Raw genomic sequence first — 16,569 nt, 5'->3', positions numbered from 1 at the left:
GTTGGATTTGCCGGGGCATTTAGCGCAACACGTCTCTCTTGAGCTCGCATTCAGCATGACGCTGGCTGGGTATGAGAATAGCTTTATTCATAGCCGTTATCACACGATCGTGTTAAGGTGGAAGGACCATAAATTTCAATTAACGTTTTTAGGTATTAAATTCGTGTCGCGTACTACAACTACAAAATAACTTCTTCTGCTCTATTCGAGCTTTGTTTCACAAGTTTACTTCGTGTCACTTTCTACCCCCTTTTCTCTTTCCAATTCTTTCTCCCCTTGCACCCCGTCTTCCACCCCTACAACCGTTGGCAACCTCTCCAATCCAAGAGTTGCTCTGAAGGAAAGGCAGAGACCAGAGGTTTAATTGTTGGTAGGAAGTGTCGTGATTTGATTCGATTTGATTCGTCCAGACCTGTTTGTGGCCAAGTGTGCAAGACACTCTTTCTTTAATTCGGCAGAGATGGAGTCGCGTATACTGAAAGCTGTGTCACTAGTCGTACTGATTGGAGGATGCTGGGCAACTACAAGAGCCTTCGAGGGACACAGCGGTCATGAGACTACACAGTATTATAGCAACGAGTGGATAGTGCGTCTGGAGGGTGGAGAAGCCAGCGCACAAATGTTGGCCGATCAGATGGGATACGAGTATCTGGGAAAGGTATGTAATCCACATTTTACTAAGATATTTATAGTTTATTCAGATTTTTTTAATTTATTGGAAATTACTAACAAACGCTGGAATGTGAACTATAACAAAATTTCTTTTCCTACAACAGAGTGAAAATATATTTTAATAATTTTGTGGACTAAGATATTAATCACATCGCGTTTTAGGTTTATTGGTCTTTTTTTAAGGATTAACTTATCTATTCTTTCGGAGTAAATATCACTTCAGATTATGATATAAAATTACGATTTATAATATTGAAAATTATTAATCATAATATCAAAATTTTATAAAACACTAGAATTTTGACGTTACAACATGATTGAATATTAAGTTAAACGTTATTCTCTTATTTTATAAATGGTATTATATTATCTATTCCTTCTGCAGTAGTATTATCGAGTTTCATCTCCAATTCACACACAACGTTGAAGAATTTGCGACTGTATAGGCAGAAAAGTTTTATACACTGTTTACTTTTTACTATGGCTTATGCCTTCTTATGTTTTCAGATTTGTAATAAAATTTCTCGAATACATATTTATCTTTCTTTCCAATCTGCTCTTGTTGCTTTTGAAGCCTTGTATTATTATTATTATTATTATTATTATTATTATTATTATTATTATTATTATTACGATCATTATTATCTGCTCTATTCTTACTAGACCTAATATTTGTTAGAGTTGAGTATTTTGCTGTTTACACTGTAATATAGTCAGGAATAGAATCTTCGTAAAATTTTAACAAGATATATATTAGTCTATTCCTATTTTGTTAAAGCGTATTCGTTTCAACGAACTCTTTAATCATTAAGTATATCCCTCCTATGTCTTCAAAGATATATTTAGTTTCGAAAATAATCTTTTTTTAACGACGCTCGCAACTGCATAGGTTATAAATCAGCGTAGCCAGTGTGCCGGAATTTTGTCCCGCAGGAGTTCTTTTCCATGGCTGTAAATTTACTAAACAAAACTTAGCTTATAGATTTACTGTATGTATTACAAAAGACTAGTAACAATTATTTACTAGCATTAAATAAAATAATAACGTACGTGCCCGGTCAGGATAACTATTTTCGACGAATTTAGTCGGAAGTACAATTAAAAACTTTTCAGCTACAACGTGTCATTAAATTAACTATTGTTAGTATAATTTGTATGCATTTGTTATGATTATTGAACATGTAACATGTGACTAATGCAGAGGCTATCAAAACTCGACGGGCAAATACGTGTGTTCTTCTTTCAGTTTTACCTTGCCTTGTATTAACGACTTTCAATCCAATGCGTTGTATTGGAAGATACCTTGTAACCGACACTAGACGGAAAAGAAAATTATTAAGGGTCTTCCCGGTCGTGTGGTCAGCACGGCAAAAAGGGCCACCGCTGAGACAACACATGATAGCACATAAGAAACAAATAAACAACCCATCGGACGGTAGATATTAATCTCTTTAATTGCACATATTGAAAATCAAGCCACGAATCACTGCCAAAGCGGCAGATAAACATACTACACATGTGCTGAATTAAAATAAAGACAAATTAACAGGAAATTAATCTGACAATATTTGTATTATTTTAATTACAAAAAACATAGAAAAATGATTATGTCGCATTATTTTTCATCAAATTAAATTAATTTCACTGATGTACTGTAAAGTTATTTCAATAAGTAAATAACGACTTCACTGTGTTAACGTTATAAATTTTTTGTGTTATGTTATTTGTCCGACTAGTTTCTATATTATTTGCATCCTAGAATTCAGAGGATGATGCAAATAACATCGAAAGTAGTCATTCAGGTAACATAACAGCAAACATTTGTAATGTTAACACAGTGAAGTCGTTATTTGCTTATTCAAATAACTTAACAGTACATCAGTGAATATATAAGTGTTAAAAAAGTGCATTTAAGAATGAAAAAACAATTCATTCAAGAAATTCAATCAATAAATACTTTTTCTAAAAAAAAATACTTTCAAAGAGATTTTTTCACTGTCGTATCCATAGATCGCATCATTCGCACCACTTCGAAAAAAATAACAGTTATCTTCACAGTTATATACCTTAGTTCTATATTACCCTCAAAGAATTTAACTTTTAAATAGCTTATTTAACGATGCTATGTCTAGTATAATTGGTGATTGATTAGCTTGGCTTTCCGGGGTCCGAACTCTGGACGCATTCCTGAATTTAAGCTTACATTAACACAGTATGCGCCCTATACATGTGATGATTTTGCAAGTCCAATAGCTTGTCTAGGCGACATTTTTAATCCTATGCTGACAGATGGACCGTCCTGCCTCAGCCCCGACAGAGTCAGGTCCCATACTCAGATGAATTCCTGATGAGCCCCAGGGACAGGAACCCAAAGCTCTTCCTATTAGAAACCCGTACTATCCCCAAGATTTCACATCAGCCTAGTTTTAACTACTGCAGATGATTGTTGAATCGGGGAAGTGAAGAGTATTAGTGGAATAAAAGAGAGAAAAACGCTCTGCAAATTTTGCTTTGTCCACCACACATTTAATCGTGACCTGATAGGGAATCGAATCCGCCTTGTAGAGACCAGTGCTTGAGCTATGACGCGGGCAATTTCTTATAATATATTGGCGATATGTTGACTAAGATTCGTAGGGAATTACTTAATATTTTCCTTATAGTTGAGAATAATTCCGATCGAGATTTGAACACCGTAACCTAACTCAGCCTCGCTGCAAGAATCTTCTCCACCTAACCACTATACCACTCCGGTGTCGAAACATTGAATTGGAATTATTGTGATGTACCGAAGTACATATGAGTCGGGGAATACTAAAACGTTCTAAGTCATCCAACCTTGTTTTTTGGAAAACTAAAAAAAACTGTTTCACGGTTTGTTTAAAAATATGAAAAAATTACATTTTAATATAGGACCTAAACGTGAGCTAAATCATGACCAAAATTACTTTTTTTTTTCTATAAACCTAAAAAAATTCAAATTAGGGTGTCTGACTTAAAACCTTTTAGTTTACTTTCAAGAACATTTATAAGAAATTTAAAAATTGTTAATGAAATATTTATTTTGAATGAACTGTTTTGTGTACGAACGAAAGTGTCAACTAAAACTTACATTTTAACAAAATGTATGAGAAAAAAATAAAATTGGGGTGTGTGACTTAGAACCTTTTAGTTTACTTGAGGGAAAATTAATAAGAAATTAGACAAAATAAATGTTCCATTAACAATTTTTCAATTTCTGTACTGGATAGAAACGTATTTTAGGCCAATTTTTATTATTTTAATCAACTTCTTGCTCCTACGCGCCGCTATCTACGCCTCCAGTGGGCAAGTTTAACAACTCTTCATAAAAGTCCGTGTACGCTAGAGGTACATATGGCAACAGTGATCTAATGTCTTGTACTTTTTGGAGTTTTATATGTACTTTACCTGTCTCGTACGCTAATCGCACTGGAAAAGATGGTCGAGGGTCACTGTTGTGCAACAGCTTGTACGTGTTTACTAATAACTCATCAATGTGGCTTCTTCTGACTGTGGTACCTTTAACAGCTGTGTCACCATCATAAGTACAATGCATTACAGAACTTATACCAAATTGCACTTCGTTTCTTTTTCTGTACCTGTCGCCCTCTTGTTTCCTCGGATACACATGTTTTCTTGTAAAACTCTTGCCACCAGTCTTTAACATTTTTAATGTCACATATTTCAACTTCTACTACTGTAAACGTTCTAGATAAACTTGAAGTTATAATAATTTTGGTCAACTGATGCATGCTGTAAAATCTGTCATGTTTTCTCATGGTCCTTTTGACAATTGCGAAATCCCTATCGCAGGGTAAAAAAGAATGCCCTCGGATATGATAGAATTGTTCAATTTTCTCAAATGTCTCCGAATCTGTGAACGCCAAAAATACACTATTAAGAGCGTGGCTTTTATTGCGGCCTCCACAGTTGTCACAGTAAACTTGAACTTCTTTTATATCATTTAGGACAGAGCTAAGGTATTCGAAAACGAAAGAACACACCTCATTATGGCCTTTTTTGCGATGCCTTCATTGTAAATGTACAAAGTTGCATGGTTTTTCTTGACATCATGAATGCAGAATGAGTTGACATTTAACTGTCTCAGATAAAATGTGCCTTGTACAGGGATAACTGGCAATGAAATGTTCTGCATATAACCGAATGCAATGGCAAGAACATGATGTTGATCTTTAGATTTGTCAGGACATACCTCGCACTGAAGCCGTGAATAAAACTCTTTTGATTGATTAATTCTCCTTATATTTTCTTCATTCATTTTCAATCTCTTACTAACACTGAAATCTTACAAAACAAACTCAGTTGTCACCGTTTCAATTTACCGGGAGAACAGTCTAGCCAATACAAACGAAAAACTTCTTAGTCAGTCTGGCCAATGGAAACAAAATGGTTCTGTGTCACTGACTCAGAACATTTTTGTTTTCACTACGCAATACAGAACTCTTATATCACCATACAAAGAGACTTGCATACATAGTTGTATTTACCATATAATGAAAGATGGGCGGAGAAAAATTCTCTCCTGCACCGGGACTCGAATCCGGGTTTTCAGCTCTACGTGCTGACGCTTTATCCACTAAGCCACTCCGGATTCCAGTTCCAGTTCCAGAATTTTTCTCCGCTCCACCTATCCTTCATTATATGGTAATGCAGAATTGCTGCACTGAAATATCATATGCACTTCGGTACATCGCTATAATATGATATGCGTAAATAATCACTTAGTGATTTAAGACGGCGCTCATTCCGTCGGATCCCGGCCACTTTGTTACTCGTAATGAGTGCACCTCTGCACATAGTATGTTGGACATTGTGCCACGGTCACACATCTGTGACACAGTGCGTGAGGGTTGGCCACTAAAGGGAAACTGAGAGGTGGAACTTAAACTGAGAGGATTCAATCCGGCATCGGAACTAGAATCCGGTGTGGTTTAGTGAATAAAGCGTCAGCACGTAGAACTGAAAACCCGGGTTCGAGTCCCGGTGCCGGAGAGAATTTTTCTCCGCTCAACCCACCCTTCTTAAATTAGAAGTTCTTTAAATTACAATTATGTTGTGACTTTCCAGGCAAATAAAAATATCCGCTGAAGAATTAGCCACGGTAGTCTTAAACTGTGCCGTTACGGTTACGACCAAATGGAACTAAATAGGCCTACACAATGTCGCCAACATAAGGACATGACGTTAAGCTATGACGTCGTTAGGAGGAGAAATTTGTTTGTTTCTCTCTCTCTCTCTCTCTCTCTCTCTCTCTCTCTCTACCTACCTACTTCGTTCTGAACATTATTGACAGATAGCAGCACTGTTAGCGACAAGGTTAGGCAGTGTTTGATGAGCAGATACATATATTCGTCTAAATTAGACACACGGACAGTGATAAAATTGATTAATATTTTGAAATATATCTTCATTAGAATTATGTTGTTCCTTGTCAATATTTCCAAATATATTGACGTTAGCATTAGATACTGTTATTTTTCTTATTTTATTCTTTCTCCGGTTACACATCTTGCATATACGAAGGTTAGGTTTGCTTACTTCTGTTTAGGTTTTTATTAACCAAGTCCGCGCATGCGCAGTTATCATCTTACAGCCAAACTGTTTCTGTCGCGAACCGTACGTGACAAAACTTATTAATTTAAACATAACATTTCATTCCATTCTCCATGTACTAATTTAAATTATATTATATTGTACTTAATAAATTATTTATAATTTTAAATTTACAATGTTTCATTTACATATTACTTCTATGTAATAGAAAATTGTTATATTAAAAAAAAATTCAAATTTATTCACAATTTACATTTGAAATGATACATATGAATATATACGAATATATGACGAGGCATTTTCAAAATAAAACGGCAACTCGGTCATAATTATGTAGTAACACTTTGGCGAATATTAACCACAAATTTACTTTCATTCATTGCAATATTTCCTGAATCACACTTTTTTCCCCTTTTATTTCGTTGTGATAACTTACTATTAGATCTTACTATATTTGCATTTTATTTCAGTGTATTCAAAACACCGTTGTTATAATCCGTAAACCTTGAACATCACTATGGAGTCAAGTATTTAAGTATATAGTCGCGAATTTTACTACCACCATTTCGATTCTTTTGTTTCAAACGGCTTGTACGGCCCGGAGACTAGTGGCCCACGTAGTCGTTGTTGCTCTACAGTGCGTATTATCCAGTTGTTCCAAAATATCTATGACATAGAAATGTGGAGCAAAATTATTGTGTAACGCACCAGAGAATGCTTACAAAATCATTTTCGTTAGTTTCTTTTAAAACAATATCTATTAAAATGTAAATATATAATATGAAATTATTAATCTTGTACGTAATATTAATGCATGTCATTTATTTAAAATTGGCTTACCTTTAAGTAATAAAAAATGTTACTCCCGAGGGCCAGTGTATATTTATTTGCGTAATAAATCAGAAAGTTGTCATTGCGTGCACACATACACTTACCATATGGAGAAAAACTTATTTAACCTCTGTCTTTAATGAAAATAGAGTTATCAGATGACTTCAATGGTTTTTCCTCATAGACGTCACAAAGTCTTTAATTCAATTTAAAGCGAATAATGACATTACTTTAATCCAATTTCTTATATTTTTAAGCTATAGCATAACGGTTAAATTACAAGGTATTTCGTAACATGTGACGTATAATCCATATTATAGTCGTATTCCACATAAAACAGTATAGTTTTTAATTTCATGAAATGACTGTTTGCACATATTTTACTAGAACACAGGTCTGAATCGCAGTTTTGTGCCCTGAAGTAGTCCTAGATCAGGATCGCCAAAGTTACTGATGTCATGAAATAACGATACATATTAGTCGTCCTATTTAATTTGCTAGGAAACTGTTCATTTCTTTGAAAAACTGCAAGTGGATACATCATTCCTGACTAGTTTCTCTCATGATAAGTAAAAAAATGGCAATCGTACGTATCATACTTATTGATAAAAACAGTGTTAACATTTAGGGATAATTTTTTTTTTCTAAAAAAATATACATTTGAGACTATTAATATGATATTAGAAATTTTTGTTTTACTCTATCCAAGTAATAAGCTGTTGATGTCTTACTTTACTTTCACTCTATATAGGGGTATTCGGGGGAATATGGGCACGTGGGAAATATGGGCAATATTACGTTTTCATGTCGAAACTCTTGCAACGAATTATGTTTCTTCGCTAATAACGGTTAGTATAAAGTGAGAGTATCGTAATGGTTGCTGTGGGAAGCGCGCTGTGCAGTATTGTCTCGTATTGTTGTTAAAATAGCCATCTGAAACGTGAGTATTGCCTTCAAAGAATACTAAAATTTCACAATACTTACTTTATATATGTTATATGCAATAGATTACACATAAACATTAGAAAATAGTTATAATCTAATAGTATACATACAGAATACATATCTCGAACTGCCGTTCTATTGCGTCAGACGTTATTTTGTAAATATTTACGGTAGAGCCAACTGTTGAAAATAAACCCTACATGTCGGGGTAATATGGGCGCCAATGTTCGGGGGAATATGGGCAAGCACTACACTTCATAAAAATGACTCTTCAATCTTGATGAAAATAGCCTACAAATGATTACAAGAGCGAAATATGTCATTGCACCCAAAGAACATAAAGTGGTGCATTGCATTTACCCTAAAGAAAAGGGAGAATCCATTACCCTTTAGGCCGACTTTAATGCAGCAGGGAACTACTTTCCTCCAAGTATCATTATAAAAGACATGAGGACAATGACTGAAAGAACAGCTGCCTGCTGTCAGTAAGGTGTACTTCAACAAGCAGTCTGCCTACATTAACGGAGATACGAGGTGTGATCATTAAATTCCGAGTCCTATCCCATAAGTGGAAATAAAATTACCTCATTTAAATTTGGCTGCCATCCTCTTCAAGGTAGTCCACTTGGGCAGCTATACACTGATCCCAACGCGTCTGCCATTTTTCGAATGCCTCCTGGAAGTCGCGTTCTTGAAGCCTGTCAAGCACCTTCTGCGATTCTCGTTGGATCTCCTCCACAATGACAAAACGGTGACCCTTTAGCTTGAATGTCATCTTCGGAAACAAAAAAAAAAGTCGCAGGTGGCCAAAACTTGTGAATAAGGGGGTGAGGAACGACTATCTTATTACGGGTGCAAAACTGGAGTGTTGCAAGAGCTCTGTCAGCTGGCGAAGTGTCGTCGTTGCTTTTTATCCAGAGTTGTGGTCATTCATGTTCAAAATAGACGTGAGGATCATTATGCACAATTTTTTGAATTTTTTCGACATTTTCGGAGTGTTGCACGTGCGTGGTCGACCTGGCCTCTCGTCGTCCTTCAGCGATGTTCTGCCATTTCTGAAACGAGAATGCCACTCAAAATACCTCGCTTGACTCACTGCTTCGTTCCCGTAGGCTTGCTTCAACATTCCATGGGTTACGGTTGCCGCTTTCCCAAAGAATTTGACGTTGGCTCTCTGCTCCAGTTTCGAGTCCATCGTGATATCGCAAATGCGCGGGTGCACGTGCTAACAAAACCTTGTGTAACACAGGTCTCAATGAAGATAGCGCTTCGAAACTTTGTGTCGTGTCTCTTCAAGGTCGTCTAGTGTCACTGCTGCGCACGCGTATCAATCACGTGATGCCTTCGCCCACAGCAGACACAATCTCGGAATTTAATGATCACACCTCGTATATTTTTCTTAATAATCAAGAATTTCGTTATTTATTTCAACATCAGTAAGCATGCACCTGTAATTTTGATAGTAGGTGGACGTGATTCACATAGTTGTAATCCTGAAGCTCTTAACTTTGCAGTAGAAAATGGATTGTGCATGTTTTGTCTTCCTCCACACACCACAGCCTGGCTTCAATCAGCAGATAGGGGTCTGTTTGGTCCTCTGAAGACAGCTTACAACAGTGGTGCTACAGCTTTCTTCAGGCAACTTAGGAGACCTTTTACGAAGATCGAGTTTACTTCCATTGTCAAAGAAGCATGGAACAGATGTGTCAATGTATGTCTGGCTGTAAATGCCTTCTGACTTTCTGGCCCTTTTCCACTGCACGTGAGTGTCATTCCTGATTATGCTTACATTGGAACTGCAGCATCAGGTGACAAACCTAAAATTCATACAATTCCTTCCACTGATTCAAATGTCTTAGAATCTCCAAACGTCATTCATCGCCAAAGTTCTTAAGCAGTAACCATCACAAATTGCATATACAATACATAATATAGTTATATTTTCAAGTATTTTAAGTGCTTTTCACTTCTTTCAGTTGTCTGTGATTCACATCATTAATGCCCATTTTATCCCCACACTCGGGGGAATATGGGCAAAACACATTAACTTGCATTTTCCAATTTTACTTGCATACGTTTATGAGTAAGCAGTCAGGATTCTTATATAATATAGCTAAATTGTTAACAAACATATTCCAGCTGTAAAATTAATTATTAGATAAAACCGAGAGATATTGCACCCGAAATAGTACTAAGGTGCCCATATTCCCCCGACTTCTCCTATTGCTGCATGTTCACACATGTTTTATTGCATTCTTATTCTTTGGCTGTCTGAGTTCAATTTGGGAGCCTTTATGTAATCCAACTAGTTACAACAATTCAAATTGTACAAAAACATTTCTTTCTTTCATTTATTCATTCATTCATTCATTGATTTATTTATTTATTTATTTATTTATTTATTTATTTATTTATTTATTTATTTACTTACTTATTAATTTATTTACTTATTTTAAAACTCAAGCATATTTCTGTACCCTAATATTCTTCTATATTTTTCAAGTCTCTTTCTTCTAATCCTTTCTGTTGCATTCTTTATTAATTTCCTCCATCCATATAACCCGTGAACTTTCCCTCTTCTCCCTTCCATTCCATTATCTGTCTCGGTAGTCTGTCGTTCTTCATCCTCTGAACATGGTTTAATTATTTACTACGGATGTTACAATTCATTATACAATTTTTATAATCCATCCTGCTCCTAATTTCCTCATTTCTCATTGTATATAATTTTGAACATCACCCTCACCTTCTAAGGTAGCTACTTTCTTTATGTTCTAATTTAGCATTAACGTTTGAGTAATTTAATATGAACAATGCTACTCTATAAATTGTCACACTGCAAACAAATGCAATTATTTATTAAATTACTATTTTTGTTTTCTATTTTTTTGAGAAAGAAGTTTATCTAGTAAGAAAACGTTTATTTTTTATTTTATTGGGTTATTTTATGACACTTTATCAACATCTTAGGTTATATAGTGTCCGAATGAGATGAACGTGATAATCCCGGTGAAATGAGTCCGAAAGTTACGCAGCATTTGCTCATGTTGGATTGAGGGAAAACCCCGGAAAAAAGGTAACTTGCCCCGACCGGGAATCGATCCCGGCCAGATCCACTAACCGTTACTCCACAGGTGTGGACAAGAAAACTTTTAACTTTCTTATTATTGACCTTTCTTAAGTTATTATGTCTTTAATTTCTATTTGAAGCCTATCATATTTTATAAATTTTATTCCTGGATATTTCAATTTCTTGCATCCCTTAATCAATTTTCCATTTTCTTTTAATTTTGCATCATTTACTCCTTCTTTTCCAATTTCCATGTAGTTCTGTTTATGCATATTTATTTTTCTTTTCATTTCTTCATCATATAAATATTAATTCATTATACTCGACGGCTATTACTAATTACTGGTTGCCTACAAATAATCTACACATATTATAGTATTTTCTCCATTAATCATACCCGTGTTGCATTTCTCTTCCACGTTTCCATTACTATTTGGATATAAATGTTTGGCAAAAGCAAATATAATATAGAGTTATAATTCTATTAATACATAAATAAATTGCTAGCAAAACACACGTAGCTATATAGATATAAACAAGAATTCATGATCCAGCGAATACCTGAAAGAGTAAGATTCGTGCTAAGGAAGCAATCCATATAAATTAAAAAAAAAAAGTAGACAAGAAAGAAAGAAAGAGGGTTTAAAACTTAAATTTCAATTAACAATACAGTTTAAAATGTACAATTTCACTTAGAGAAATAGACAGTAAAATACATACCATATTATTGATATTATTCTTAAAAAATAATACTAATACTTGTTTTTTTAATTCACTAAAGTGGAATTTTCCGAACTTGAATATTTTCCGGATAAGTTATTTGGGTTTCAATTCAATGTAGGTAACGTGATTAAGAATAGTGCTTGTGAAGTAGTTCATTTCTTCTGGATGTATTGAATGTGGATTTTTATTTATGTATTTATGATAGTACATTTGAAGATCTAAATTGACAAATATCTCAAGTCTAAAATTGACCCAATTTGATTTTTTACCTGACATATGTTGTGTTTTGCACAGGCCACCACCCTGTAAAAACAATATCACAAGTCCGACTGTAAGACAGAATTCTGAATTCATACAAATATTTATATCAATTTTAATTTATTCCGTTTTCTGTGTATAAAGTTTAATAAAATATTATAGGCCTAACACATATGTGTAATTTTTTAAACACTGAAATCAGTAAACATAATACCGATGGTAATCAAGATGTTTATGAAAACATAGCTTAATTATTCTTTTCTAGACAAGTATTAGTAAAGTCAGAGTAGATCTACAAGCACTTTCCCATCTTAATTTATTTATTGTTCTCTGAACAAGAACTGTATAGATCATTCGTTCTCTCGCGAAACCAAAATGCTTGTGTAATCCATAGCATATACTGTAGTAAGAATCTTATGGTGCAGGTAAATGAGCTAGTAGTAGGTGGTAGTTAGTAGTTGGTAGGTGGTAGTGGTAGTGGAAAAGTTAAAGCAGATAAATTCCAGTTTGACCTCAAGCGAACAGTTTCTTACATTCCCTGCATAATTCTGCAATGAAACATACCTTAATCCCATATTTCATAATTTGGAGAAAGTTCAGTTTGATTCTAGGCAGTTATCTTCACGAGTTCATAGGTGCTAGTAGCACTCTATCTATACAGGCCTATGTATAATTGGAGTACATACAATTCTAATGGTTAATAATACATAATTATAAACACATGCAATTTTAATGTTTGAAAATGGAGAAAAACATGACAGCAGCGAATAGCTAGAAACTCCCATTCCCACGGCTGGTGCTAATACTGGTAATTAGTATTAGTAGTATTTAGTATTTTTTATTCAATCTGGCGTAGATAAGGCCGCCAGGCCTTCTCTGCCCCTCTGCCAGGGGATTACAACTATAATATGAAGAATGAAATTACAATTTACAATTACAATTACAATAAAAATCAATGTACGAATAGAATACCTGACTAATGAAAGCTAGACAATTTATCATAGAAGTTAAGAACGAAGAATATTTTGTATTTACTGAATTACAAATTAAACCTAGAATAACAATACTGTATAGTGATGAAATTAGTAGATATTGAAGTATTTTGTGAGAGATTAAGAGAACTATTTACAAGAAACCATGTCTGAACGAGTCTCAATTACTGACCAAGTGCCTATAAAGTTTACGTTTGAATTCAATTTTAATTCGACAGTCCCTGATGCTAGCAGGTAGCGAATTCCAGAGTCTTGGCATGGCTATTGTGAAAGAAGATGAGTATGAGGATGTGCGATGGGATGGCATTGTTAGTATTGTTTCATGGCGAGAGCTTGTGTTCAGATTACGGTGGAAAGAAAGGTAAGTGAAGCGAGACGAAAGGTACGAAGAAATAGAAGAGTTCAAGATTTCGAAGAGAAAGAAAAGTGAATGTAAATTTCTTTTCTTATCTAGTTTAAGCCAACCTATTGCTTCCAGGGATGGGGTAATATTATCATATTTACGAACATTGCTTACTAAACTTACACACAAATTATGAGCACGTTGAAGTTTCATTTTGTTGTCGCTGGAAAGGTCAGTCAGTAAAATGTCATCATAGTCAAAATAGGGAAATACAAGCGTCTGCTCAAGGGACTGTTTTAAACAAGAGGGGAGAAGAACATTTATCCTTTTTAGCACATGGATAATAGAATATACTTTTCTGCAGGTTTCTGTGATAATTATTGAAAGAAACCCCGAAACTAGAATAATAATAGTAGTACTAGTAGTAGTAATAATAGTAGCAGTAGTAGTAATAGTAGCAGCAGTAGTAATAGTAGTAGCAGCTTTAGTAGCAGTAGTAGTAATAGTAGTAGCAATATAGTAGTAGCAGCAATAGTAATAGTAGCAATAGTAATAGCAGTTTTAGAAGCAAAACTAGTAATAGTAGTAACAGTAATATTTTACTTACCACGCTGTTAACTAGAGAGATTATTCATTGTCGAAATTCAAGGTGGGTGCGAAATGGCTGAAAAATCTTTTCTATGATCCTCTCTTTATCTGGGACAGGGTTATCTATCATGCCATAAATTTACGATACCAGATCGACAGTTTTACTACACTTCTAGAATAATTCATTTTTAGGAATCTATCGCTCATGAAATATTCAAGGTACTCGGTTGGACCTGAATCCGAACCCAACGGCCACCATAGTAACTAGGCTACTAGACCACCAAGGACTTATTATAATTCAATTCTCCACGCCTAGATTATTCCCGTCATTTCGTCGTTCTATTGGGCTTCGACTCTTGTAACTTTAACCTTACAATAAAATTAAATCGTTATTAACGGGAAATACTTCAGTTACAAATAAAATTGTATTACTAACAAGAATAAAGTTAAATCAGGCAAGAGTATAATTCAATAAAAATATATACATATTTAGTTGCCAACAGACATGATGTCTAGTACGTTCAAATGGCTCTGCCATCAATTAATATTCCTACAAAACATGGACCAGAACTTCAAATTGAAATATTAAAAGGAAAGTGCAATGTTCGATAAACAACAGCAGCGCGTATAAATTCGTTTCCACGTCGGCGCAATATTGTGATGCACAGAACAAAATACGCAGTACTTCAATTTAAAAGTTATTTTCCACCGACAGCAATACATAGGCCTGTGCTTTTCACACCGAAAACAACACAGATATTGACTTGCAACAAAACGTAACGCATTCAGAGATTTTTTTATATAGCTGATATAATGCTGCCAGTATGTAGACTCCCTTAATGAATTTCAGCACATCCATATTTATAACGTGAGCATTATAACTTAAACAATGTAAGATATCTTACTAACAAAAAATAAAAATAAGTGAAATTTTTATACAATATTTCCGAAGAATTACAAATGAACTTTACACGGAATAAAGGATGAATAGAGTTGCGGAACATTCAGCGTCATATGCCATTGTTGTATGAAGTTTAGAAGGCAGACCGGACCTAGCTGGTACGTAAACACAGAAACAAAGCGAATACAGTGTCATTCTACGAGTATACGAGTGTATAGTATACTTCACGTACAGGAAGAAAAAACACATTGTTATCAGAGAGTTTATTTTCATAAACTTTGAGATAAGCCTGAAACTTGTCACATGTACTTGAAGTGTCACGACGTGGATTCCAAATGATATGTTAAATCTGGTGTTGAAAATATTTCTTTAGTAGCTATTCATAAGACACATCGGAACGACCTTGTGAAACATACATTTCATAATATGTTTATGCTTAGATTGTCGGGAAGTTATATTCGATCACTTTTTGACTGACCATAATTGCTTTTCCGTCCCTTGAATGATTTAATGTGGTTGAGAACACTTTCGAAGACATCATCAGATTTTCTGTTGTGATGATTATGATGTTTACCTCGTTGATCTTTAGGTAGCATACCTGTAGACTTGAGAGAGTTCTGTAGTACCTGAACGAGCTTGTAAGAGATCCCATGCAAGGAAATGAATGCTTTCAAACTGGTATTTCGTCCATGTCTCTAGATTTTAACACTCTTACCTTATAATAATACTTCCTACAATATAGGTAATTTAGCTGCTACAAAGGAATATTTCAGCAATGTCCCTCATAAGAGGAAGTAAGTCTTTAATTTCAACAGTCAATGAACTTTTGTTTTTATATGTGAATTTATTTTTTATGAGTGTAGATCCTACCTAGTGCCTCTTTATTACATTATCCATTAATTGTATCAAAGCACCTCTAACATATTAGTATTTTTTCCTTAAGAATTTATGCTCAATAAAGGCTTAATTTAAATAGCTATTAGGCTATATTATAACAATTTATTTCGTTTTCTTCTTTAACTCGATCATTCATTCTCTTCTCTTATATATTATACAGGGCAATTCAAAAAGAAGGAGCAGATTTCAAATATTTATTTCTTCCAAACTACAAAAGACAGAAACACAATTCCAACGTTCCTAGACAGACGAAAGTTTAAATTTTGAATAGTCCGGGTAGAAGTTCCAATCACGGCCACATTGGCGTTGTTGATTGCAGTATTAAGGCCAATGTCAGGCATAGGGGGGATAAGAACACTGTCTTTTACGTAACCCCACAGAAAAAAATCACAAGGAGTGAGGTCTGGAGACCTGGGAGGCCACCGGCGATGAAGTTGATCTTATCCTTCTGCTCTTCCAATCCAACGTCCTGGAATGGTGTCATTGTTGTGGTCGTCAAAATGCAATGCTCGCAATAACTGCAGTTTGTACGGCTTCATGTGCAGACGGTGTTTCAGAACTCGCCATACCGTTGGTTGAGGAATGTTCAGTTCTCTGCTTGCTCGTGTTGTGGATTTTTTGGGCTCCTTTAGTAAACTGTAAGAATACGCTCGGCATTTTTATTCGATGTGCATTGACGTCCCGTGCTTTTCTGTTTGCAGATGCAACCATCTTCTACGAATTTTTAATGCCACTGGTAAATCTGCTTATGACG

At 34.8% G+C, this 16,569-nt stretch overlaps 1 protein-coding gene across 1 annotated transcript in view; it reads left to right on the top strand.

Moving 5' to 3' along the window:
• The window catches only part of LOC138698941 (neuroendocrine convertase 1-like), a 435,125-nt gene that overhangs the window by 28,016 nt on the left and 390,540 nt on the right, over window positions 1-16,569 (top strand). The window contains exon 3 of the mRNA XM_069825139.1: window positions 459-658. Within this exon, the coding sequence (XP_069681240.1) occupies window positions 459-658 (200 nt within the window). The remainder of the gene's footprint in view (window positions 1-458; window positions 659-16,569) is intronic.

This window comes from Periplaneta americana, chromosome 4 (genome assembly GCF_040183065.1).
Source record: "Periplaneta americana isolate PAMFEO1 chromosome 4, P.americana_PAMFEO1_priV1, whole genome shotgun sequence".
Classification (NCBI taxonomy): Eukaryota; Metazoa; Arthropoda; class Insecta; order Blattodea; family Blattidae; genus Periplaneta; species Periplaneta americana.
Note: the sequence above shows the minus strand (reverse complement) of the source record. Positions and strands in the feature narration are given on the sequence as shown.